This window comes from Carettochelys insculpta, chromosome 5 (assembly GCF_033958435.1).
Source record: "Carettochelys insculpta isolate YL-2023 chromosome 5, ASM3395843v1, whole genome shotgun sequence".
Classification (NCBI taxonomy): domain Eukaryota; kingdom Metazoa; phylum Chordata; order Testudines; family Carettochelyidae; genus Carettochelys; species Carettochelys insculpta.
Window position 1 is genome coordinate 75,649,578 of NC_134141.1, and position 27,941 is coordinate 75,677,518.

Sequence of the window (27,941 nt, forward strand, 5' to 3'; positions counted from 1 at the left end):
ACCAAGCACCACATAAATGCTAAAGCTCTGCATCTGAATTTATTTATTAATGAAGCTGTTGTAAGTAGGACTATTAGTGACTTTAAAAAGTATAACTGGCAGTTGGCCCGTACGTAGAAGTCAAAAGGCCAAATTTCGGCACTCGCTCTTGGAAAGGTTGCTGACCTCTGACCTACAACATCCTTCCCTATTATTAACCAAGCCCAGATAGAATTCTAGTGAGTGTCTAAAAATTATACTGGAGAACACCGTAGGGGGTTGTCTAGGAAATTCAATCATTATGAAAACCATTATTGATAACATTTCCTTCTGTGTATGCCTTGTACAAGTACAATTAATTCCCATGGCTTTACAACACCTTATTTTTCCATTGCAGCCAGTTCCTCAGTTTTTATTTTGTCAAGTGAATAGTGAGTAGCTTTTCTGTCCAGGTAACCCAAAGTCCTCAGCTTCCAGGATAATGAAATTCTAAGACCAACCAATCTAAAAAGAGTTCCAGCCAACTTAAAAAGAATTCCAACCCAGGGACTCACAGGCTGTTATTTATCAATGAAACAACTCAGACCATCACAGAATTTCAAACTCTTACTTCATGCGTCAGAGCTTTTGTCGTCATCCCTCTAACAGATTTCTTCCTATAGACTCTCCTGTTCTCCTTTCCCAGCTCCTTCTTAGATAAGGGTTTTATTATCGACTCTGGTCATGTACTTGCACACAGAGGAAATGAAAGTTTCTTATAGATTTGCTTCCCTTTCTAGTATGACACTTTGTCAGGCTTACAGTTTCCATCAGCCCCAAGAGCTACGAGTCCCACAATGCCTTGGAACTTCAAACCCTGTAAACACACTAGGAAAAGACATTGAGAATCTGAGTTCCTGGAGATAAACCCAATTAATTCCTGGCAGGTTCGCTCCACTCCACTAATTAGCAAGTACACAAGGCTAAATATGAGTACAAAATAACAAGCCAAGTAGCCTCTTAGAAAAATAAATTTGCTAAAAGTGTGTTTATATAATGAACATTTATATCGAATCATTATGCATGGTTCCTTGATACTTTATAACCTTTACTTGGCTTCCTTCTTTGCAACAGGATATAGTTGGTTGAACTGTTAAGTACAAATAATCATTATGAATATAGCCCTCTTTGTCTGGTAGTGAACTTTTTTGCTAATTGATTCTTATGTCTACTCATGTTATTCGGCCATATTCACCAAAAAAGTTTATGCTAACAGATTTTAACCTAAAAGTTATCTAGGAAGTCTTCACTTCGAGCTGTCATTATTTGTGGATGTGTCATTAGTTATCTAAATCACATGATACGTAGCTGTTCAACAAATAATGAATGATTAACAACAAATACACTATCAGGAATAATTTTAAATAATCAAACTTCTGAGTTTTGCAAATGTAAATATAAATCTTCCCTCTAAATACATGAGTACAATTGATAATATGCCCCATACACATAACAGCAAGCTGAAGGTCATTTTTTTTTACCAGACATCAGATGAATTCCATTTTGTACTGCTTGACCAGTTTTGCTGTTGAGTTGTTCTGATTCCCTGCATTAAGAGTGCCAAAGCCAAAGATTCTGATCAACTTGAAATCAATGGCGTAATGCCCATTGACTTCACTGTGAATAGCATCAGGACTTAAAATACTGCATGATTATATAACTAATTTCTTTGCTTAACAGACTGTAACTCTATGTGCAGCCTTCTGAGTACAATCAGTGTTGTTCTGTTGCCCCCTTATCTCTTACCAAACATGCAGGAACTGAACGTGTGTGTAGTACATGTGTGTAGCACATTTATGCGATGACCCCACCTACATCAAACAACTTAATTTGTAAGATGACTTACAAATTAAGTAAGATTACTTACAAATTAAGCTGCTTGATGTAGGTGGAGTTACCAAATAAATGTGCCCAAAACAATGACACTAAGTGATGCATAGATAGAATATTCAATTTGTGCATTACAAGGCCCATGGTGTGCTTCAGCAATTGTGTCCTATTTGACTGCAAGGTCACTTTGTCACTGGGAAGATTGGAAAATGTCTCAAAGATTTTATATTTTTTTAATACTTCATAATAAATAGGAAGACACAAACAAGATTTATACTACAAATACCCCTGGAAAGATTTAAAGTCATGTTAGTCTCAGTAACTCAGTTTAAAGAACTACAATATTTTCATTAAATATGGGCCCAACCATCCCACACATGGGGTGGATACAAGTGAATTATGTGTATAGCCAAGAGATCGGTCGGTGAGTGAAAGAGGAGGTAAATCAGCCCCTATTCTCATTTTCATCACATATGTCTTTGTATCAGTTTTCTTTGAAACATTCCCAGGATCACATATTCGGCTACTTCAACAGAATTTGTGCATCCTTTTTTTAGAGCTAAAAGTTCTAAAAAAATAACATAGTTACCATCATTTATAGATATGTTTGTGTGTTAAAAATTGGTTAAAGATAGACCAGAGTCTTAGTCATTGTTCAGTCCTCCTTGAAACTCATTATTTGGATGTAAACTTTCTCTCAGGTATCGAAGGCAACAGTAAAGGTCAATTCCTTAAGTCTACAGGACTTAAATGAATTAATGGCTTAAGCTCCCAACCCAGCTGTAAGAAATGAATTTTAACTTCCCTGATCACCTCTCCAGGTGTTTCTTTCCTACATGCAAGCACATAGGAGTGTCTTCTGTAATATTACATCACCAACAACTTTTGTTTGGGAAAATACAATTGTTTCTAGGGTGTTGTCCATTCCCCAGTCACCTATTTTGCCAACCTATCTGTTCCTGATGTACAGTCTTCATTCGGTGAAGCCAGCAGCAAATGGTCCTGCTCTACTTTTTTTTTTAAATTGTTGGAGATAAACATCTCCTAGAACTGGAAGGGATCTTTGGACATCATCTAGTCCAGTCTCCTGCCCTCTTGGTGGGACCAAGCACTATCCCTGACATCTGTTTGCTCAAATACCTTCCTTAAGAATTTGAACTCACAACTGGGGGGTTTAAGCAGGCCTATGTTCAAATCACTGAGCTATCCCTCCTACCACCAGATCACCACCACCAGTCTGGGTACAGAGAGTTGAGTCTGTTCTGTCACTACCCCTCTGGTCCAAAAGAACCACCACCAGTCCAGTCTGCAGAAAATACTCCTCACAGTGAAACCTAGACTGCAGCAGGAATCCAGATGGAGAACTTGATCTCCAGGCAGAACCCTTAATTAATTAGATAGATTCCTTTAGCTCTTGCTGCCTGCCTTGGTTTTGGGTGTGGAACCCAAAAGTCCATCACATTTTGGCTCAAAGTTTTTGGGTTTTTTCCTTTGCCATTTTTCCCTAACCATTCTCTTCAAGGTAAGCCTCACACAGATCTACCCTCCTTACAGAAATACACTTACATGTGCCATTTATAATACTTGGCAAACAAACTAACTAATGCATTGATTGAGACCTCTGGAAGCTACAGGTTGAAATTCTCTAGTCTGGCAACCTCGGGACCTGACCAGTGTTGAACAATAGAATTTGCCAGACCATGGAGGTCAATGTTGGCTAGCTCATTACTAACACTTCCACTGCTTACTGGGCTCTTAAAAGACATTTAGGGGTAAGTTACAGCTAAATAATTGCACAGGACACTGAGAGCCAGGAGTGGTGGCTGGAAACAAACATTATGGGACCATGGGTAACTTAGTCAGACCCATGATAAATGGCCATTATGGATGTTGCCGGACAAGAGAGTTTCAACCTGTAGAATCCTTCCTTTATCCATAGAGCAATAATAGCATGGGCAATGGCAGATTCCTTTACAATGCCCAGCAATGTGTGTCCCCCTTAACCTAGTATAATGGAGAAGAGAAGAATTCACATTTCCATTGCATCTCCAGTACTAGCAGAGTGAATACTTGGGGGTGACATTTAGGAAAGCCCCTGAGGTGCCGATGTAATATTGTAATACCATTGTTAAACGCCCCTATCCTGTATTGTCCAGTACAGTGGTTCCCAACCTTTTCAGTAACATGGCACACTTCAACTAGACAAACAGTTCTGCGGCACAGCCACTTTTTTCAGCTGAATCCATTGCTCACGACTGTCACATTTACTTACATTTACTATGGTTACAGTCGTACTAGAGAGGTTTGCAACACATTGCATACAATAAGTTAAACAACAATCAAAGGCATTAATGTTCCCAATCCACACAGACTACACTGTTTTAAACAAAGAGCACATACTCTGCTCAACGCTATATTAGGGATGTTGAGTAACCACTACAAGCAAGCTCCCCTCCCTGCCAGCCCACTGGAGCCAGAATGTGGTTTTAAACTGCATCCCAATTCCAACAGACTCCCACACTCCCTCCCTCCTCCTTGGCACATCAGGGAGTGGGGGCAGGCTCCCCGCCAGCTTGTCTGGGCTGTGAAACATCATTTCAGCTGCCTCTTGGTGAGAACGGAATCTTGTGGGGGTCAGTCTTTCACCCCTCATAGTGGCTCTCCAAAAAGCCACTGTAAGGAGGAAACTGATGACCCCTGCACCAGCTGAGAACTCAGGCAGCCTTGCAGTTTGAGCCCCAGTTGGCACAGGGTCATCAATTCCCCGCCCCGCCCCACACACTCTGGCTCTACAAAGAGCCACACCACGGGGAAATTGACAAAATTTCACTGGGTATATGGCTAGTTCTCACAGCACACCAGTGTGCCATGGCACATGGGTTGAAAACCACTGGTCTAGCAGCCCAACAGAATGTTACATCTGCATGAAATCCCATTGACTTTAAAGGTGCTTCAACAGCTTTATTACACAGTGCAGGTTAGTTCACTTGCCTGTGCTCAGTTTTTAACTGCTCAAAATTGAATCCACAATTGCACAATTCCCATTTTATTTTGATTGGGAGGATAAAGGAGAAGATTTCTCATACATTGTGAGGAAACAGATGGAAGCCATACAGGAAACATTTAAATGACTGCTGCTGTAAGAGGAGGTTGTTATGCATATAGGGGTTGGTTTGTAGTTTCTAGATATCAAATAGGAATTTTGAAGTGTTGGCTGGGTTATTTTTCTTGTTAATATTCAGTTGAGTGACCTTTTCCTAATCTTTTTCTAGAATTAAAGTCTAAACGGAAAAGAGGAACTTGCCCTGTTGCAATTACCTAAAGGAGACAGCTATGAGTCAGTGAGAAAAGGTTGCTGCAATAAGCCATTCGTCACTAGTGATCCAACAGAGAATGGTGTGAATAAAAATTTTAGTCATTCTCTAGTCCAGGAACACAGGAACTAATAATCAGGTCAGCAAATGTTTCCTTTATGTAGATCCCCTTTTCCTCAAAGACTAGAATTTTCTCCCCTTTAATTTAATCTTTATAAGTATGTACAATATATTTTAAAATGGAAGGTTAATGAGGAGGGTAGGAGAAACACTAGTGGGCCTATGATCTATAGCAGTTTTGTCCAGCAACATTGCTGGCAATCTCTCCCTTTGCCTAGGGCTTTAATTTTTTTCTTGATATGTTTCTGAACACATTGGCCGTGTCTACACGTGCCCCAAACTTCGAAATGGCCACGCAAATGGCCATTTCGAAGTTTACTAATGAAGCGCTGAAATGCATATTCAGCACTCTATTAGCATGCGGGCGGCAGCGGCGCTTCGAAATTGACGCTCCTTGCCGCCGCGCGTCGTGTCCAGATGGGGCTCCTTTTCGAAAGGACGCCGCCTACTTCAAAGTCCCCTTATTCCCATGAGCACAGCTTGAGCACTTTGTTTCATGGCTTCCAGAGGGATGATTAAAAAGGAAATATAGCTAACTGATATTAAATAATAAGCTAGAAGTAAATTTTGGAAGAAATTTCAAACAAGGTCTTTAAGCAACAAAGTCTGTGATAGTAAGATATACTGGAACAGTATTTTATGTGTGGCGCCACCTACTTTTTCTCTTGTTGGCTTATGAAAGCTGTGGGATAGGGATGATAGTAACGATGGGCACACAGTCACAGCAGACCCTACTGCTAAGACCAGAGGTAAAACAAAATGTAAAAATGCACAAATAAGCACATATACCTCTTTCACTGGAGCTCTGAAGGGGACCAGAGCAGATCAAAGAGGGCCCCCCAACTGGGGAACATGCAGAGGGAGTATAGGCCTTATATCATGCTTCTTCATTCCTCAGGAACATGTGGAAGCTCTTCAAGCACACCTATGCAAGTGTGAGTCCAGAGGTGTTATTTAGTGAGAAGGTGGCAAGAGCAGTGAAGCTAGAAGGGAGACATAGGGTAAGCGTGTTCAAATATTTTTGAGATCTGTTATAATGAGAAAAGGGATCAATTAGTCTTCATGTCCAGTGATGGTAGAACAATGAGAAATCTACAGCAAAGGAGACATAGGAAATTTTCCCCAGCATATAACCTAACTATAAGGATAGCTAGTTTCTGACACAGGGTTCCAAAGTAGGTTGTGGAAACGGACCACTGGAGGCTTTTAGGAACAGGTTGAAAAACCTCTGTATGAAATGGACCTGCATCAGTGCAGGGCTCGATTAGATTATCCGCTGAGGTCCTTCCCAGACCTATATTTCTATGAGTCTGTGATCCTCTTTTCTGATGTCTCTCTGATTCCACAGACTGTTGAAAATAGATTGCGTGAACTAATTTAAAGTGCAGTGACAGTTCCTCTTGAAGGCTCTCATTCCTGTCATGGGAGTATCAGAGGGTTTATCAAGAGCTAATACTACTGCAGCTAAAAAGGTGAATTGAATCCCTCTAGCTGGCACAGGAGTTCTCTGTAGAAGTGGAAAGACTACACATCCATCCTCAGCTGAAATAGTCTGCTTACCTGTTGTAAACATTGTTCGCCAGCTAACTGCGCATTGCTTCAGAACACTCAGAGAGCAAATTTTGTCCTTCGTATTACTAGTGAAATGTAGGACAATTATGTAGGACAATAAAACAGCAAGTGCCATAAAGTGGCGCAGAGTTCAAAGTTGAGTAATCCAAACCATAATGTCTATGACATTCAGCTACTGAAAAGATAAAATAGATATCTCTGATAAGAGTACCAGTAGTCGTGGGTTCAGCAGGCAACACTTCTGGCTTGGAGTCACTTATGACACGTCTAGTTTAGGTGGAGTGGCTGAAATAGGTAATTGTGGTTAGCACGCAGTGTCTGGTTTATGCGAGTCAGAGAAATAATGCATCAGCAGGTTGAAACGAGACAAAAATCTTACTGTGAAGATTGCCTCTTTTCACTTCTGGGCAATATCAACTTCATATTAAGATTCAGTAGGCCAAATTTATCCCTGATGTGATAACTCTGAAATCAAACTCTAATCTCATTGCAGCTATGGATTAATTTTAACTGATTATTTTTGCCAACAAGCCATTTAAATTATTTCATTGATTTTCTGAGTTTCTGCAGTATACTTTCATTACTGAATTACTTTAAACAGAAGGTCAGTGTACAATTACAATTTATTGGTTTATATAGGTTATGGATACCAGTCTTCTTGGCAACATTTCATTTCTTTTGTGCCTTCAAACATTTATTGTGCAACAATATTTTTACAGTCTCTATTTAATATTGAGTAAATAGCTATATTGCACTTGGCAGTAGCTTGTATAGTTTTTGAGACTCAAGGAATCACTTAATTACGGAGAGTCAAATAAAGTGAAAATCATAAATGACTCAAATCACACCACAGAACCTCTGTGGTTATATCTTCCAATCTTGAATAGTAAAAGTATAGCAACTGGAATATACTACCAACTTTCTGGCCAAGATGTGACAATGATTTTGAAATGGTCAGGGAGATTAGTGAGGCTACTAAGGTGTAAACACAATAATAATGGGGATCTGACTTATCTTCATATTGACTGGGCATCTGTCACTTCAGGAAGGAACACAGAGATAAAATTTCTAGGCACCAGAAATGCCTACTTCTTAGAGCAGTTGCCCTGAAACCCATAAGGAGAATGGCAATTCTTGATTTAGTTCAAAATGGAGTGTAGGTTGTCCAGGAAGTGAATATAGCTGAGCAACTGAGCAGTAATAACCAGAATGTAATTATATTTAGCAAACTTGTAGGCAAAAATATAAAAAAACCTACCTCAGTATATTTTAATTTCAAAAAAAGGAACTATACAAAAATGAGAAAGCTAGTTAAACAGAAATTAAAGGGAACAGTCACATTCACATAGGTGAATTGCCTGCAGACCACATAGAGGCTATTTTAAATTACCATAAGGGAAGCTCAAACTAAACGCATACACCCAAGTAAGAGGCGATCATAAAGATTGCTGAATATCTTAGCCAAATATCTAAGCCATAATTTATTAGGGTCTGTTCTGTTTTTTGCTGTTGGCAGGAAGCTGTCGGAGATGATTACTGAGATTACAGAGCATATTTGCAGTAGGGCAGGGCAAACTGGTTAAAAAATTTGAATCAGTCCAAACTTTAGTTCTCCATTCTAGGCAAACTAAATTTCCATCTTCAAAAACAGCTGAGTTGCGCAGATAAATACATTCTTGTGAACTGGCTCTTCCTTTCATACCGTTGTCCTTTTCATGACAGACCAGGCACTCGTGCTTCCCAAAAATAACACAAATTTCAACTTCCTGTGTCTCTCTCTCCCCTTGACTGAGGCCAGCTCCCTCCACTGCAATGTGATATGACTTGTGGCAGTGATGAGGCTTAGTGTTCATCACATCTTCATTTGGCAAGGAAAGGAGGACATCGAGCCCAGTCCACCTAGAAAAAGCACAAAGTGGGAGGAGAGCAAAGAACTCTTTGTGCCTTTGAAAAACAGCTGCATTAAAAGTTACGCTTCCAAATATTTGGGAAAAGAGACACAGGCTAAATCTATATTTAAAACAGTAAAGCAATTTTGTGGCACAGCTTTAAAGTGAAAGTATGGTCACAGCACCAGTGCTGCGAGAGCGTTCTCCCATTGCTCTAAAAGAAAAAACTCACCTGAATGAGGAGCGTGGCTCCCAGGGGCTGTGAGCCAATTTACACTGGTGCTTTACAACACCGTCACTTACTACACTGGGTGGATGAAGAGGAGGAATGTTTTTTTCATGCTCTTGAGCAGGAGGGTTGCAGCAAGGTAAAGCAACAGTGTAGATATGGACCATATTTAGCTTAGGTTAGCCACCCAGAGGTCTGATTATTTCCCAAGTTTCCGCTGATGAACATGTTATTTTGGGCAAATTGTGTTGTTCCAACTTCATTCAGCAAAACTCCTATTGAAGTTGATGAACCTTCTGCTCAAGAAACTTCAGTTGATAAGCCCTCTGTAATTTAAAGAATAAAGTGGAATTTGGGCTTCTTGCAACTTTCTAACTCAGGGGTCGGCAACCAAAAGAGCAAGAAGAGCCATGTTTTTCAAATTCGGTCAAAACCGTAACCATTCAAGAGCCGTATTGCATGTGAATATGAAATGGTCCTTAATAAATAATGTCAGACCATACTTTGTGTGACCCCCTATTTTAAGAACATTGTACACCCACCCACCCACAATGCACTGAACTTAAAGTTGGGGGGGGGAGTTATCCCACATTTCAAGCTCACATATCAATTGCTATTTTGATATGAGTTGTCCCAGACTGAGGTGTCAATAGAAGAAGCCGATAAATTAAAATATAGTAAAGCACCAGAACCAGATGGTATTGACCCAAGCATTCTGTGGGAACTCAAATATGAAATTGCAGTACTACTGTCTTTGGTATGTAGCCTGTTACTTAAGTCAGCCTCCATACCAAACAATAGTAGACAAATAATATAACACTTTTTTTTTCTTTTAAGGCGCCAGAGGAAATGCTGGCAATTACAGGCCTGTATGTCCAGCTACAGTGGGAGGTATGTTGTTTAGAACTGTGAAAAACAGGAATACAATATGTTGGGTGTGAGCAGTTCCCCCGCGGTGGCAGGGTGGCCTAGTGGCTAGGCCCCCTTGCTGGGGCCTAGGGTGTGGGTCTTCAGCCCCCACCCTAGAGGCTGAAGGATAAGTTTGGAGTGTGGCCCTGAGAATCTAGTTGCTCTTCCAGCAGGAGTGGGTCTCCTGGGGGGGCTCCCCCCTTAGTGCCTGTAGGAGGGTCCTGAGGTTCTGCCCTCCATGGCCAACTCATGGGCAGTGCTGGCTCGGACCCAGCTTTCCTCAGAGCCAGCTCCTGCCTCTTGACTGGGAACTGGGCTGGTTTCCCTCCTTTTATGCTCCTCCAGGCCTGACACTGGCTGCAGGTGAACCAGGATGGGGCCGATTGGGCAAAGAAGCTCAGTTTAACCCCTGCTCTGCCTGGCGTTCCTCTCATATTCTTACATTGGGGAAGAATTGATGCAGCATTTGTGAAGGAACAGTCATGCTTCACCAATATGGTTGAAGGAAGAGTCAACAAATATGTGGACAAGAGTTGGCCAGTGGACTTTCAGAAAGCTACTGTTTAGAGTTCTGGTCGCTGCTCTTGAAAAAACGGTTTATTAGAACTGGAAAAGGTACAGGGAAGGGCAACAAAAATGACTGGGGTTAGGCACAACTTCCATATGAGGAAAGATTAAAAGACTTATTGTTAGGAAAGAAATGACAAAGGAGTGTGTGAGAGGCAGGAGGGGTATAACAGAGGTTTATAACAACACGAATGGTGTGGAGGAAGTGAATAGGGAAGTTCCTTCAGGCAATGCAAGAACTGGGGTCATGCAACAAAATTAACAGGCAACAAGTTAAAACACTAAGGTTATGTCTACACTAGCCCTTGCCTTTCGAAAGGGGGATGCTAATAAGACAATTCGGGATACGCTAATGAGGTCCTGCCATGAATATGCAGCACCTCATTAGCATAATGGCAGCCGTGACGATTTGAAAACGCTGGTTTCAAATCATGTCCAACCCGTGTAGATGAGGTCCTTTTGAACAGACCTCCCAGGACTTTGAAAGCCCCTTATTATTAAAACCAAAGGGGCTTTAAAAGTCTGCGGGGGGAGTTCCTTCTGAATGGGCCCCATCTACACGGGCGGCACAAGATTCGAAAGCAGCACTTTTGAATCACCATGGCCACCACTCTGTTAATGAGGTGCTGAATATTCATGGAGCACCTCATTAGCATATCCCAAAGTGTCTCATTAGCATCCCCCTTTCGAAAGCCAGGGGCTAATGTAGACAGAGCCTGAAGGATGTAGTTCTTCAAACGACAAAGTCAAACTGTGCAACTCATGACCAAGGGATGTTTTAAGGCCAAAGCTATAACTGAGTTCAAAAGAAAATTAGATAAGTTAATGAATGATAGGCCCATCAATGGCTTTTAGCCAAGACCATTAGGGGCACAACCTGATGTCAGACACTGGGACTGGATGAGAGGAGATAGATCACTTAACAATGATCTAGTCCAGGGTTTCCAAACCTATGGGTTAATGTTACATTTGAAAAGAGTTGCTGCCTGGGCTGGCTGGGTCCACAGATGGGTCTTAAGAGCTATTCACTCATGAAGTGGTTCTCAACTTCTTAATTGGATTAACAGCCATCAGGCAGTTAAGCCAATCAATTAAACTGAGAACCATTTCAGCTGCAGCACAGAGAACTGCATACTTCAGGAGCAGTGACCAGCTCAGGTAAGGTAGGGGCCTGGTTACAAGGTTGGAAGGCAGGGCTCAGCTTCCTCGCTGCCAGCAGGGTTCCCACAGCTAGCTCAGGTGGCCGGGGCTCTGCCCCAGCCAGGTTCCAGCCATGGGGGCAAGGGTCTCCCCCCCAGCTAAGGCTCCTGTGGCTGCCTCTGCCAGCCAGGGCTCTTCCCCAGCTGGCTTCCAGCCTCCGAAGTTGGATAGTCTCACCTCCGTCCTGGTTGGGGATCCTGCTGCTGCCTCTGCCATCCAGGACTCTTCCCCAGCTGGCTTGCAGCTGTGGAGGGGGGTCAGGAGTCCCCCCAGCCCCGGCTGGGGCTCCCATCGCTGCCTCCCCCTTCCCCCCCCCCCACACTTTTTGAATTGCCTTGGGTCACCAAGTCTTCCTGAATTGTCAAAATGGGTCCCTGCCTGGAAAAGGTTGGGAACCATTGATCTAGTCTGTTCACTCCCTCTGATGCATCTGGCATTCACCAGTGTCAGAAGATGGGTGTATATACTATGGGTCTCCTGCAGCATGGCTGGTGTTGTTTTTATTATAATGTTGCATCTAAAAATGGAGCTCAGACTTGTTTTTGCTCGCTATTTCATCTGTTAACATTTCCCTGCTATATAGACTGAAAACATTATCCTATATGTAAACATAGTAATTTTTTTTTCTTTGCACTGATGAAAGAAAGTCATCAAGGAATCATTGCAAAAAGGAGCTGTAGCTTCAGGTGCCTTTATACCCCTGCATCTCTTTTGAGTTGTATCATGGGCAAGTTGATGGTAACTATTACGATTACCTTCCTAGAATATTAATCTATTTTTGCAGTCTAAGTAAAATATACTAGTAGTGAAGGCTCTACATGCCACTTCCTTGGTACATTTCAACATCGGCAGATTCCATGGTAACTGCTCTTTCTGGCTCTTATGCCTTAGTCATTACAGTATTTCCAGAGGTTGTCCTTTCTTCTGGTGGTGGGGTGGTTGGAAGGAGATGGGGCTAAAGCAGTGGACAGCGAGATCAGTACAAGACTAAAATTTTCTAAATCTTGAAAGAAGCTTGTTGCCTTAAGAAACTGGGCCAAAGTACCTGGTCATGCACAGAGAGTTTTTTCTTTCTATGTCTAGCTTGAGATCTCTGTAGGGATTAAGGAACATCATACCTGATATCTCGCTACTGCTGCATTGTTGTGGTTCCTTACTAGCATCCAGAATATTTCAACTTCAAAGTTAAAAGTGTGGTAGTCAGACAGGAACTCAAGCGTATGCCTTCTTAGCAACCACATCATGTGATTTTCCAGCACATGTAGCTTAACTCTGAGTAAATCCCACTAGACACACAAAGAAGGTGCAAGCCAAGTTTTTTGTTTGTTTATTTTGAAATTGTTAATGAAATATACAGACTGTTTCCTAGGGGAAAAATGTGCAGATTCAGCATAATGTGTGTGCCTTGATACCTTCCTTTTTCTTCCCATTCAGCTACTTGTTCTGGAGTGTAAAATATTTTATATAATCTCTAATCAAAGTGTAAAGTTTAGCTTCAGACCATGTGAAAATGTCTCAACCATTTGCTTGGCGTAAAATACAGTTGTTTACCTTTTTAACTCTAGCACGGTACAAGACACAAAATCCAGCATACAGAAAGCATAACCAGCATACCTACGTTCTCTGGTAGCATAAGGACACATCCTTTACCTTTCCCCTTAGGTTTGAAGGACACATTTTCTCACAGTCTCACATAGATAGTTTGGTACCTGTTGGAGTATTGATCAGCCCCCAAATAAGCATTGGCCAAAACTAACTGTAGGAATCAATTATATTCAGTATTGTATCTTGTCTTTGCACCAGCAACAACTCCTAGTAAACTTGCACATTTCAATTCCCCATCTAGTCAACATCTGCCCAATTATTTTCCCTTTTCAGTTACCTGATACTTTGTACAGTGTCAGAAAAGCAAATTGCAGTCTTTTTATCATGTTATCATTAGTTTTGTGCTGAGGAGACAAAAACATCAACTTCTGTTTCCTTTGCACGACAAGATCATTTTCAGGAACATTCAAGTCTCATTTGCTGGTTTAAATGAGCAAAATGCTGTTGTTTTCCCATTTACTTTCTCCTTCGGAGCATGCTGCGTTCAGAAACAAGCTCTGTATCCCTGGGGGTTGATGGCGTAACAGTAACTGTGTCTTCTAGCTCAGAGGATGACGTCCTTCTCCTGAGGATTTTGTATACTTTTTTGATATTCAGGGGGATTATCTTTACTGTAAATCTCTGGAAGGTCCATATTATCTAGTCCACATAAAACTCAGTGGATCCTCTGGCAATTTATTAGCCTCCTCCATGCTGCTTTCAAAGTTCTGAATTGACTTGATTTTTCCAGCTAGTCTGTGTACCTGTGCTTTACACGCTGTACCCAGATCCCTCCTCGTCCTTAGTCTGACTCCATGTGCAGCACTGCTAGCCACATACAACCGACACATGTTCTGAAGCATTTAAGGCTTGATTTTGCACCGGGCAGAGCACTTAGCTTTTGGCACATACATACTAACAGTGGGTTAAGCATGTGCCCACACAAAAATGTAAGTGTGGTGACACTGAGCACCCATGCTTGCCTGACTTCTGGGATTCACAAAGCATGACTACAGCACGTAGGCTCCCTATACAATGAAATCAGATAGGCACCTGAGAAACCTGTGAGAAACTTGGAAACCAGTGTGGTAGGTGAGTCCTCTCCCAAAGCAGCCATTAGGAGACATTTAGAATGGTATGTCCTAAGCCCCAGCCACTCTCTTGGAATTCAGCATCTAAATCCATGTCAGAAACGGCATCTCCCTCTGCCTGGGATTCTCAGCTGCAAACCTCCTATTAGAGGGTGCCTACCCTGTTTCTGTATGTGGAGACAGCAGAAGAAGCTCTTCCTCAGAACTTTTAACCCACCAGTTGGGGTATTCACCTGGGAAGTGTAGCTTCCTAGTTCAAGGCCCTCCTCCACTTGAGCAGAGCTCTGCCTTCTAGTGAGTGTTCTCACCAAAGGCTGCTGATGCAGGGGCTCCCTTGCTCCCCCCTGCCGAAGTAGTTTCATTAAAGGGCTTGGGGTGGGGCCATAGGACATATTGTTCTTTGAGGCATTTTCTAATGTCTATTTTTCTGAAGGGGACCCAAGCAGATCAAAGAGGGCCCCCCAACTGGGGAACGTGCAGAGGGAGTATAGGCGTTATATCATGCTTCTCTATTCCTCAGGAACTTGTGGAAGCTCTTCAAGCACATCTATGCAAGTGTGAGTCCAGAGGTGTTATTTAGTGAGAAGGTGGCCAGAGCAGTGAAGCCAGAAGGGAGACATATGGTAAGCATGTTCAAATATTTTTGAGATCTGTTATAATGAGAAAAGGGATCAATTAGTCTTCATGTCCAGTGATGGTAGAACAATACGAAATCTACAGCAAAGGAGATGTTTGCCTGTGTCCAACATCTAAGTGCTTAGGAGTTTTCTGAGCCAGGAGAGGGCTCTGCTCAGCTCCAAAACAGGGAATGCTGAGATTGTGGGTATAACAACCTTCTTGAGTGCTTAGACTGTGGGGTAATGCTGGAACCACAGGCATGGGGCAGGGGAAATGTGAAGGGCCAGCAGGTCAGATAGGAACTACAGGTCAGTCAGTTAAGGTCTCTAGAGTTACATAATTTTATATGTGAACTTTGTCAGTGACACAGGATTTCCTCTTCCTTTCGGAAGCTTGGCACTGGCAAAATCTATTTATAAGTGAAGTTCATATAATTCATTTGTAAGCATGTGATGACATGCTGAGCTGTCATTACAGTCCCCCTCAAAGCAGGTGGAGCGTGAGCAATCCTTTTACATACCAGAGGCACAAATTTCATGTTACACTGTACTTACTGTGTAATAATCAGAGGGAAGTCAGCTGAGAAAAAGAACACTATGCCTCTTTAATGGCCACTGTAGTTACCTTTCTTGCCTTAGCTGCTAAGGTGACACTGGAGACATTCTGTCTCTCATTCTCCTGGCTTCCGTGTTCTATCACAGGCTACATTTGGATTTGAAAAGGAGCTAAATTGAAGGATGCTTCACTCACTGAAGACACCTCACCCATGAGTGGAATTATGTTAACTATAAGGCTGGGCTTGGATTCTATTTAGGCACATCTCTGGCCCTGACAGTTATCACAGTCTGAGTGTGTTTCACAACAAGTGCTGTATGTTATGCCCCAAAATCTAGCTGCATGATTATTCAATTGTCTTCAAATTGGGCCTTGAGCTAATGGCCTGAGTTCTAGCAGTTTAGCTCCTGAATTTAAAGCACTGAATTGTCAGAGAATGTGTAGTACTAATACGTTTTTGATTGATAGACTAGTATTGTACACAACTGATGAATTCCTTACTCATTTAAAAGTATTAGCAGAATGGAACTGTGAATCCTTGTGCAGAATAGCCTTGCATTGTCCCTCCTGCAGATGCTAAGCACACGCAGATTGTTACACTGATGCTACACCTCTGCGTGAAGCATAACTTACTGTTCCCACCCAACCTGTGCAGAACAGAGGGGTTGAAGCCAAGGCTCTGCCCTCCTCAATATGCCCTTTGGTATATCATGCACCCCAAAGACAGCAGGAGGGAGCTGTCTGCATGCATGGACAGTGCATGGAGGGAAATTCTAAGTGAGCCTTGCACAGCACATAGGGAAACTGTTTCTATCTTCCCTATAACTCTGCAGCTGATGTGGAAATAAATAGCGTAGTCAGTCAGGAGTTGTCAACGGAGGGACATATCATGGCACAGGGCACTTATGGAACAAGTATTGTGAGCAAAACACACACCACATTGTTTTCTTTAAAAGATGTATTTGTTCATACGCTCAGTATCTGTAAAGCCATGCTGGGAGGCTGTGTAGCTGTATATATAGCCCGCTATTAGTTAAGAGAAATGGTACTGAAGGACATTGGAGGGGAAGAGGGGAAAGGACCTCACTCCCCCATTTCTGGGGCACCTACTCTCTCTGACAGCAGTAAGTATGAAGAGTTGGGATGAAAGACCAGAACACAAGAAAGGGAAAGGACAACAGGGATGGAAGAACATGCAGGAGCTCAACCTCTATAATTAGCTTAATATTAAAGGGTATTAATACTGACCACAATTTCCTAGCTCCAGATTTAGTGTCTAATTCTGCTCCCATGGATCCCTGTATTAAAATGCCCAGCAAGTTCAACGGAAACAGGGTTGTTGTATTGTGTGGTATTGGCATTGGGTTTACTTTTGCTACATAACATTTGCACATACCATAATTGTCTTGATTTTGCATCTGCATTTTGACATGTACATGCGTAGCCAGTTCAGGCTCCCAGAAGGGTTCCTCCTCTTCCGGGTCAGTGGACGGTCATCCTGCCCAACTGCCACAAGTACCCAACGACAACCCCCAAGTCACTCATTCAGGGGTTTCCCACCTGTGCCTCAAGTGGGTGAGAGGAAACAGTTCAAAGCCTCCTGCCTTACTTCAGGCAGGCGCTGGGGAATATTAGCTCTCATCAGGGCCTTGCCTGAGGTCTGGGCAACAGCAGGCCCACAGTCTTAGAAGGCCTCCAGCCCTAGCTCAGGTGGGGTGGCAAACAGCCAAAAGGAGCCAACGCCCTGGTGCAAGGTGGGGCAGGCCGAGGCCCTAACTCAGGGCAGGGCAACAAAACCAATGGAGCCCAAGCCCTGGTACAGGACAGGGCAACAAAGCTACAGTCTTATGAAGCCCAGGCCCTAGGTCAGTACAGGGCAGCAATCATCCAAGAGAGCCCAAGCCCTGGAGCAAGGCCCAGGCCCAGGGCAGGGCAGCACACAAGCAGACACTTCACCCATACTGGCAGAGAGTGGGGAGACTGCCACCTAGGGAGTGAGGGTGGGCAGGATGTGGGCCCGCCCACTCCAGCGCATCCCAGCACAGGGGCCCTGTGTGGGCCAGTGGGGAATCCAGACCTCAACATGCAGCCCCAAGGTCCTTTAATGGTCCTCACTATCCCCTGGGCCAGTCCCAGTCTCCCCACAGCACATACCTAAAGTCCATCCAACACCTCAGGGCTCACAGGGTTTCAGGTCTGGCTGGCGTCTGGGTGGCCCGAGTCCAAGCCTGCATGGCCTATTGATTCCACTGCCTCAGGCTGGCTTGGGCTGCAGGCTGAGGTGGATATTCTGGTAGGTCCATAGGGTCCAACTGGTCTTCTTCAGGCAGGCTCCGCTGGGTCTGTAGGGTGTCAGGACCAGTAGGGGCCAGGTGGCCCAATCCAGGCCTTGGCTTCACTCAGCCATCTGCAGCTTCCCAGGCTGAGAGCCCAGAGCTGTCCTCTAGCTCCTCTGGAGGCTCAGCCCAGACTAAGTCCTCAGGCTGGGATTTTCTAGGCCTGGCTCCACCACCTGACTTCCAGTCAGGTGACTGGGAGGGGCCAGGCTCCTTACAAAATGGTTCCTGGAAGGGCTCCTCCCCTTCCAGGTAGTGAGATGGCCACTTCGCCCTACTACAAATTGACTCTCATAAGTACCTGGATCTCATCACCTGATAGGCATGACATTTACTGTTTGTTTTCCTTGAAGACTTCACTTATATTGAGGGCAGGGCTTCTGGAAGTTGGAGTCACTGGGGAGCATTTCTGAATATACTAAAACTGTGATACCCACTTTCCACTTCAAAGGATGATTATATTGTTTTCAAAGTTTAAAATGTTGAGTTGAAATCCATCCATCTTCTGGAGAAACCCTCTTTTGCACATTTGACCCCAAACGCTATGGGCTTATCTACACTTGGCTGCAACGTCGAAGGGGGCATGTTAATCAGGGCAATGGGTGATTAATAATGAAGTGCTGCAGTGAATATGCAGCACTTGATTAGGCTAATTCTCCCCTGCAGCAACTTTGAAGTGTCAAACTCCGAAGTGCCAGCATGTGTGTAGCTGCAAGCACTTCAAAGTACCCACGCTACTTTGAAGTACCACTACTTCCCAAAATTCTGAGGAGTAAAGGCACTTCAAAGTGCCTGCGGCTACACGCATGCCAGCGCTTCGAAATTTGACACTTCGAAGTTGCTGCGGGACAGAATTAGCCTCATGAAGTGCTGCATATTCACCTCAGCACTTCATTAGTAATCTCCCATCACCCTGATTAACATGCCCCTTTCAAAGTTGGGGCAAGTGTAGACAAGCCCTATTACAACTCATTCATTGAGACCTTTCTCAGCTGCTATATTTCAGCCAGAGTTTGAGGTGGGAATTGTTAAATCCTGCTCCCAACCTATGTGCTTACAGTTCCCAAACTGCATTGCTCTCTTCTAGGTATCTACTCCATTTCATAGGTACTCTTTAAAAACAGTCACTGACAAAATGATTCCATTAGCAACATATTTCCCTATCAGGCCTGCTTCTAAAGTTTCAGCATTCCAGTCACTACAGACAGAAGGTGATGATTATGGAGATTCCTCACCAGTGGCTGCGTCTGCAGAGCAGGTAGGTGGAAGCTAATGAATTAGAATGTTTTCTGTCAAATACACTCAATATGTGCTCATTTGCATAAAGAAGATGTCTCTGTTAACAGTGAATTCATGTGTTAGAAAGCTCTCTTACCCAGAGGCTTTCAAGTTACCATTCACAAAACAAAAAAGTGGTCAGGTAGACTAACATAATTTACTATGCAATTAGCTTTTGTGGGGCAGATCCACTTCTTCAGATCCGGAAATAGTGCTGAAAATGAACTGGCATGATGAATATGTAACAGAGAGACAAGAAAAAAAAAGAAATGAAAACTGAAATCAGCTGGCGGGGCGGGGAGGGATGAAGCTGGGATACACATTTTCTCCCTCAAAAAACAACAAGAAGTCCTGTGGCACCTTAGAGACTAACAGATTTGTTAGAGCATACGTTTTTGTGGGCAAAGACCCACTTTGTCAGATGCATTTCCTCCTTGATCTTCATAGAATAACTAGTCTCATTTAACTGGTTCAATAACATTTGAAATGACAACTTATGGTTTCAGCATCCTTCAGTGTATTTCATACACACATGATAAATCAACCATGAAAAGACATACACACTCCCTCAGTTCCCTACTGTGAAACCAAATAAAGAGGGAAACACACAGAGATTTGAAGATTAAACCATTGGCTACAGCTGTCTTGTGTGAGTACATGCACACTCACAAAACTTTATTGTTAATTTGTCACACAAGACCAAATTATTTTATGAGTAACATGGGTGTTGATTCAGAGTTGCTCCTAATTTATACCAGTGTTACTAAAAGCAGAATGTACCACAATAGCAACATCAATTACCATGGTTAAATCAATGGCAGCTTTTGGTATACTCTGGCCCTAAATTAACTCTCTCTGTCTTCCAGTATAATCCCTGTTTGTTGACTTAGTTGTATAAAATTATGCTTTGTATTAAGTCACTGGATGACAGAGAAGAAATACCTGCATTGCCCATACTCACTTTAAGTGACCCATTTAGGACACACTTTGGGGTAAAACTCTTATCACATTAATTTTCAGTTTGTAATACCAATAATAATCCCTGAAGACCAAATTTTTCAGTGTACAAATGTATGGTCTTTCAGGATGCAAACAGAGACAAATCTGGCCCCTGGCTCTTATAGGGGGTTCTAAGGCTTGTCTGACCTGGACAGAATTGAAATGTTATCAATCACTGAACATTAAAAATCATATTCTGGACATTTTAAAATTCCTATGAGATTGATAACTGAAGTCAGTGAATTACTTTCGATTTTATACCAGATAAGGTGAGATCAGAATGATTCATTACTTCCTTTAAGAAGTTTCCTAATAGGATTTTCTGCTCTACTTAGCAAAATATAATAATTGCTGTATTTATTTGTCTTCTCAGCAAGATTCTGATGCACCAGCCAATTCAAACATCCTTTAAAATGTGAATACTCCATCAGGTCTATTATTACGCACTTGTAAATCACCATAAATGCATAAAGAGCCTTCTTGCTTATGTACTTTATCCCAATATAGTCAAGCAGAATCTGGAGGAGGGATGAGTTGCTCTGATATAAGTTAGCATGAAAATAGAGGTTCTCTCTTCTAGGGCTGTCTTGGAAATTTGTACCAAGGTATAAACTGCAGGCTCCTCTTCCTCCTTCACATCCAAAGGATGAGCACCTCGAGGGACAATCAGGAAGTCTTTCTACAGCTAAGAGAAGAGATGATCTAAACACGAGTCTCTCAGTTGTATTCACTTTGCAACGATGGAGCAGATGGGTTGAAATTTTATCCAGTTGTTGTAGAGATGGTAAAGATGTCATTCATTCTTAAAGAGTCTAAGAGCTACTTACAGGCTCCATCAGGTTTTAAATACTGCCTGGGATCAGCGTGCTAGAAGAAGCAATACATCTTGTGTATCTGAAGTCACCTCAGCTGTAGAGCTGCTCCTATCAGGGTGTGGCTGTCTGACATATCTGAAGAGGAGCATGCAGCTGCAATGCTTTCAGATCAATTTTTACTGTCTCTCAGGCAAGCAGTGAACAAAAAAATAGGATTCCCTCAATTTTCATTTTCTCCCAAGTCACTGTCTGTGATGGCAAAATAGATTAGTCTTGTAATCATGCAAATATTGTCCCAATGTCTACAAATCCAAATTCTGCCACTTGCATCACCAGCCCAGCTTCTTGCAAAAATGCTGATGCATTTGCAGAGAACTCATAACCAGGCCCATTGAGCAACATGTCAAAGTGATATAAGATGTTGGCATTTATGGTTGTGAGTCAAAATCAAACAAGCTTCTTTTATAAGCTTCCTGTGTGTGTAGTAGCACGTACTGCAAGCCAGTAAAATATCTATGACCTACTAACTCTTTTGCAATTGAGCAAGCCTTAGACAGTACTATTGCATCCATTCTCAAGATGTATGTATTAAATGCACTAGTGGATAGATGAGAAATAGCTACATTGGCCAATACTCACCATAAACTGACCTAGGAAGATCACAAAACTCCTTCAGCTGCTGATTTTCCTCCATAACAAACCCACGTTTGTTTGTTGCAAGCAAATTGTACAAACTAGGTTTTAATTAATTATGGGTGTAGGAGAGTCTCAGTTTAATGGCATATATAAGAGACCTGAGCATGCAATCTCCCTTGACTGACAGTGTCCACATCTCTAGGCTCACACTGCAGAAACATAAATCCCAAAACATGTATAGATTACTCACTGTTTTGTAAAGCACTATCCATTGTGGCTGGTCCCCCAGCAAGTTGCCTAATGAACAGTTAGATAGCGTGCATCTACTTTTTAAAGACTGTCCCTACTTTATGTTGCTTAGGAGCATGTGTTCAAGTCTCACTGACTTCTGTCTGAAATAAAGAAGCTTTCTTGAATTGGGGCTCAGATCATAGAGATTCAAACTCCGCATCTGCAGTACTGCCATCGATGCCAACAGTATCAGGATCCCCCACCTGCCCTCTCAGCTGCAGGGATATTAACTTTGTCATGTGGAGAGCAGAAGAGCAGTTGACAAAAGAACTGGAAACCAGAGAATTTAGGACCTTCTTCAACAAAATGTGTGTTTAAATTTAGGCCTCAGCTTAAATCCTACTGAGGTAAGCATATATTTAAGAGATTTGTTGCAGATGCGCATTTAATTATCTGTAAATGCTTTGCTCAAACAGGGCCTTGAATAGGGCCTACCAACCTGGTCTGAGATGCTCTCTTCTTTATATTGTGAATGTGCGGGTGGGGACTGCTGCCACCCCACCCAGTAGCTGTAGGGTTGGGGAAGGGTAGAAGATGAAAGTTCACCTTTGCTAGGCTATATATTCATATTTAAAAGTAACTGGCTTCAGCAAAGCAGGGAGACACACTCTGTTCCCAGATATGTATGTGTCACTGTTTTAACATCTGTTTTGTTATGATACTCATGGAATGAATTCCTTTGTATCTGATCAGTTGCAGAGCCATAGTCAAAGTACATTTATGCTGGCCCTGTAATTCTCTCCTCCACTTTGGCCACAATCTTAACCACAGCTAATTCTCACATATCTGAGAATTAGACTTAAAATATATACTTTTCATTCTTATGTCTCCAAAAATTATTAACATGGCAGTGCTCCGACTTATCAAAATTCTAGGTGGAGACCAACATGCAAAAGTTCAGAAAGCAGAAGTTCAGAAAGTTAAGCATATCAAACTATGGTATTATTATGGAATTTGGACAACAAAAACTTGTTAGCAGCAGCAGGATATACCAGACAAGCATTATGATAGCTAATTTATGTATTTTTTTAAATTTAGGAACACAAAATGTAAAGATTATGCTTTAGTAAACTATCCCAAATAGCCCACTTAATGACAGTTTGACATTCAAGGGCTAAGATGTCACTCTGTTATGCAAAATGCAATTATAAAATGCACTATCTCAAATTGAAATTCTCAGAAGTGTTCCCAGAAGACAGACTTCTTTTTAAAAAAGAGAATTGTTGTTCAGAGCTTTCCCCAGCTTAAAGCCTTCAGGCAAATCCCAAATATGGATGTGAAAGGCCTGTTTAGAATTTACTGGACTTCCACAATGCTCCACTTTAACCAAAAAAAAAAAAAGGAACCCACACAGCTCTGGAAAACTACTTCATTAATGTTTTTTTCTTCTTGGTGCAGGAGCACATAATTAATGGCTTCTTCTAAGATTATTTAGCTTCTCCTTATGAATTCTAGTCACTTTCAGTGTGCCTTGTTCAGAGGATAATGCCCCGTCCTGTTTGTGTGCTAATTTGCAACTTTAGTTTACTAATATGACTCTCCTGTAATACAATTCCTAACTCTTAAACCAGGTAGAATATAGCCCTTTATACAGAGATGATTAGAAAACTCCACTCATTAAAATCCCTCCTACACATTTCTACCTGGTGTATGAGAAATAATTTATTTTTTTAAAAGACAAAACCCCCAAAACAGTGTAACAGAACCATCAAGTTACACATATACCTACAGAGTAACTGAGGCTTGATCTACACTTGAACTTACAGTCACCTGCAGATACGCAATTCTAGCTACAGCAGTTGTGTAGCTAGAATTGAAGTTTCTGCAGCTGACTGTAAGGTCTGTCCTTACTTAGGAAGGTTAATGGGAGCATTTATCCCATCAATCTCCCTTATTCCTCATGAGAACAGGAATACAGGACCCCAGAGAGATCAACTGTGGACCCCAGAGTGATCGATTTTTATGCATCTTTGCCAAACACGTGAAATTGAACTCAGGAAGATTGACCCTTCGACCCGGTAAGTGTAGACATACCGTGAGTGGTCTTCTAACTGTCATCTCTCTCCTCCCTCTCTATTTGTTTCTGACCTTCACATTTTGTATCATGTCAGAATTTAAATGCTAAGATCTCTGGAGGAAGCATGCGTCTTTACTTGTTTCTATGGACTTCATAATGTTATAGGGAGGGGCTGTTTCAGTAACATCTGCTCTTGCTCAGCTATAACTGACCACTTCAACTTATCGTTCCAGAAATATTTATTTTTCATTTGGACAGTGCTCAGACCCAAATAATGACAGACGTGTTTGTATCAAATAAACTCTACTGGGTTTATTAAATGGTGTTTACACACAGGTTAATTTAAAAAAAAATCTACACTTCATGCAATATGTGCATTCACTGGGCCAACTTCCTTTGAATCTGTTGGTGCTCAGTCACTGTCAAAATGTACAAGTCATTTTCCAATATACGAAAAGAAAATCTACCATTCTTTGTTAATCATTCAGTACAGCTCACCGCATTCTACTATATAGCTGCATGTAGTATTTTAGTGCAAGAACATACAAATATAAAAATACAGAAATTTGAATTGTAAAAAATACCAATGGTGTTAGAGGTGAGTGTCTGCTATGGGTATTCTTCTAAGTTCTACAATCTGGGAGTTAGCCATGATACTTCCATCCTGGCTGCCCCGGTAGGAATCGTTATCACTGATATTGAGGCCGGCACCTGAAACACAAAGCCAAGAAAGAAATGGTGAGGAAGGAAGACTGAAACAGCAAGGATTACATCATAGCCTGTTAAACAGGGGAATCTGCCTTACTTCACTATTCTTATTACAGCAGCTCTTCTCCTCCCCCACAAAAGTACAGTAGATTTTCTGATGTGGTCTATGGTTTTGCACCTCAGGCGGTAGGCTCATTTAACTGAGGACACATTTCTGCACCTACAATTGTTTGTGCCTTTGCCTGCAGTGTAGGTCACTTACACGTCTTAGTATCTGATTTGATGGTGTGAACAGGTAATCAGATGTATAGCTGGCATTCTCTATTTCTCTGACATCACTAGTTACGCTTACACTCAATATTTGTCCTTCAAGAGATTCTTATTAGGGAACGTGCAACACCTGCATTCAGTCAGGAAAGAGATCACTACAGAGTGAGGGACGTGTAAAAAGTTGTTTGATCATGGCAAGCAATACCATAATGCTTGCTGTGGAGGAATTTAGCTCTGAATTAAGTTGAGGAGTAGGTCTGTTGATGTCAATGTGTCTATTCCTCCCCTTAAAATTAGGCATGTGCTTAGGTACCTTAGTAATGACACTTTTTGAAAATGGAAAAATCACAACTATTTTTTCTTTCCTTGTGTCTTGCACTTTTATCTTCTCTTAGATGGGACTGTTTAGTTTAGCAATGAGACATACAATATAATGAGTGACATATAGAAGGTAAATCAGGCTATGTCTATACTACAGAGCTATTTCACAATAACAGACATTATTATGGAATAACTTTGCTAGCATGTACACTATGAACACACTATTTTGAAATACATTCAAAATAGTGGCTGCTTTATTTTGAAATTGATAAACCTCACTGCAGGAGGAATAATGACAATTTTGAAATAGCTATTTTGAAATGTGCACCTTTAAGTCATAGAATAGTGCTATTTTGAAATAAACCACAATGCAATTTCAAAATATCACTGTGTCTGGAAATGCAATTTCAAAGTGACTGGGTGCCATTTTGAAATACATTTTGGCTGAGTCTACAAGGGCAAGTTCTTTTGAAAGAGTTTTCGAAAGACGGGGGCTCTTGCGAAAGGTCCGGAGGAGCGTCTACACACAAAAAGTGTCCTTTCAAAAGCAAACTGAAAGAATGTGGCACTTCTTTTGAAATTGCTCTTCCTTTCCCATTTCAGGAAGAGTGCCCCCTCTCAAAAGCTTGTTTCAAAAGAAAATGTGTGTAGATGCTTCACAGGCCCTTCTTCTCGAAAGAGCAGTCCTTAGTGGGCCTGATTTTTCGATCCCCAGCCCATTCTTTCAAAAGAGCGGGGTCTGTGTGGACACTGTCTTTCAAAAGAGCAGATCACTCTTTTGATCTATTTTTTTGTGTGTGGATACACTCTTTTGAAAGAAGTTCTTTTGGAACAGATCTTCCAGAAGAACTTGTTTCGAAAGATCTCTGTAGTGTAGACGTAGCCTTTGTGTGTAGCTGTGTCATTTGGAAATAGCTGTTTCAAAATATTTCAAAATAACTCTGTCATGTAAGACATACCTTCAGACACACATGTTGGCTCTCTTATGATGCCAGAACAAGATGGCCTTCATGAATGTAAAAGGCAATAAACGTAAAATAGGTAAATAAAAATTACTTTTGCATAACACAATTACCTTGTGGCACTTATGGCCACAAGATATTTTAAGAGAAAGAAGTGAATGGCTTTTAAAAAGGATTAGACACTTACATGGTTAATGAGGTTTATTTTATAATGTACATGAACCCTTGTGATTCTGGGCACTAAGTAACCACTAACTGATGGTGTTAGAAATTTGTCTTACAGGAATGTTATTCCAGCATTGGAAATAACATGGTGGGAATTTCTTGACTGTCTGGCTTTGGTCATTATCAGAGACAAGATACTGGAATCTGCTATAAAGTAATCTGCTATTGCAGTAGTGACATTCCTAAATGGAACATGGCCATGTAGCATCCTTTTAGGAAGGAGAAAACAGTAGCATTATATTTAAAATAAATGAATTCCCTTTATAACAGTCACTCTGAATTTCAATGTAACGCAGACACCAAACTGCCAAACAGTTGTTCTCCAGATTAGTAAATCCATGAGTGTTTACACAGCAAGGTCTGCAGAGCTCATGGGCCTGGCTTATTCTCAGTTTACAGCACCTCTTGACTCAGAATAGATGTAATCTCACAGAGTGCATGGGTGAGCTACAGTTTAGCTCACAAAAACTAGCAAGGCCCCTTCAGTGACATCTACTGGTCAAAAGATTTCTTCAGTGAATCTCAACACATACTTTAATTGATCCATGAGAAGGGCCCAAGTTTGATTTTACCTAGCTGCCTACACATGTCAAAGCTTTCACTATCATGTCTGTGCAAAATGTCAAGTATATTTTAACTTGTTATTTTCACTGTTTTACACATTTCCTAGGAGGGGGTATTTATATTACACCAGGCACACGTAGAAGTATGTGTGTACCTGATACAAACACCTGCATACATCACACCTGCATTTACCACCCTTTTTGTAGTTATATGTAAGAAATCAGACAATAAATACAAAAATCAGTTGGTAGATGTACACATACATATATTACCTCTTGTTTTATCAGATTGGCTGACTACAGAAATTGGTACAGTAGTATGTCACCAATTAATATCCATATCTCTAGGGATAAATTTTAAGATTCAATGGAAATGAGTCCTTTGTCCTAGTGGAACCATGTCCCCCATCCATTATTTCAATCTCTGTTGCAGTGACTTGGGCGAAGCAGTTGAATTGGTAGAGAGATTACCTTCTCCCCCTTGTCTCATCTTTTCACGTGTTCCTCAGGGAAGCTAACACTGCCATTGCTGTGGATTCACCAGGAGTTTATCCAGCACCTTTCAGGAATGTTAAACAACTGAACAGCCAACATTTTCCAAAGTGACTTCTTCCAGTTTTGGCCAACCAACCTGAGACACTGAGTCTCAAACTGAATACACAAAATGAGAGCAGCCAAAATTAGCAGATCCGCTTTGAAAATGTTGACTTGTTCTCTACTATACTCAACAAATTATTGTGGAACACTTGTATGGCCTTATGCATTGTTTTTCAATAGAGATTTACTTTTCAGATTATTTTGGAGAGTTTTTTTCATAATTAATACAGAAAGCCCAAACTCAGCCTGGCAGGGAACAAAACTTCACTAGGCATTGAAAATGCAGGTCATAAACCTGCCTACCTTGGTTCCATAGTCACTCAATAATCTCAAGTGTAGCATGTTAGTCCATATGAGCCAAGGGTATGGTCTGCCCTGACTGCATCAGAATTTAGGATTAAAGAGCACAGTTTATGCATAGTTCATT

General features: G+C 41.7%; 1 protein-coding gene and 1 long non-coding RNA gene across 2 annotated transcripts in view; one reads left to right on the forward strand and one right to left on the reverse strand.

The window, feature by feature from the left end:
* Positions 1-20,727, forward strand: part of LOC142013134 (uncharacterized) — a 60,832-nt gene extending 40,105 nt beyond the window's left edge. Inside the window, exons 2-4 of the long non-coding RNA XR_012645557.1 lie at positions 14,844-14,946; positions 19,000-19,090; positions 20,690-20,727. This is a non-coding gene — a long non-coding RNA (uncharacterized LOC142013134). The remainder of the gene's footprint in view (positions 1-14,843; positions 14,947-18,999; positions 19,091-20,689) is intronic.
* Positions 20,728-24,180: 3,453 nt separating this feature from the next.
* ADGRV1 (adhesion G protein-coupled receptor V1) overlaps positions 24,181-27,941 on the reverse strand; it is a 378,918-nt gene continuing 375,157 nt past the window's right edge. Inside the window, exon 91 of the mRNA XM_074994210.1 lies at positions 24,181-24,579. Coding sequence (XP_074850311.1) covers positions 24,461-24,579 — 119 coding nt within the window. The 3' untranslated portion in view covers positions 24,181-24,460. The remainder of the gene's footprint in view (positions 24,580-27,941) is intronic.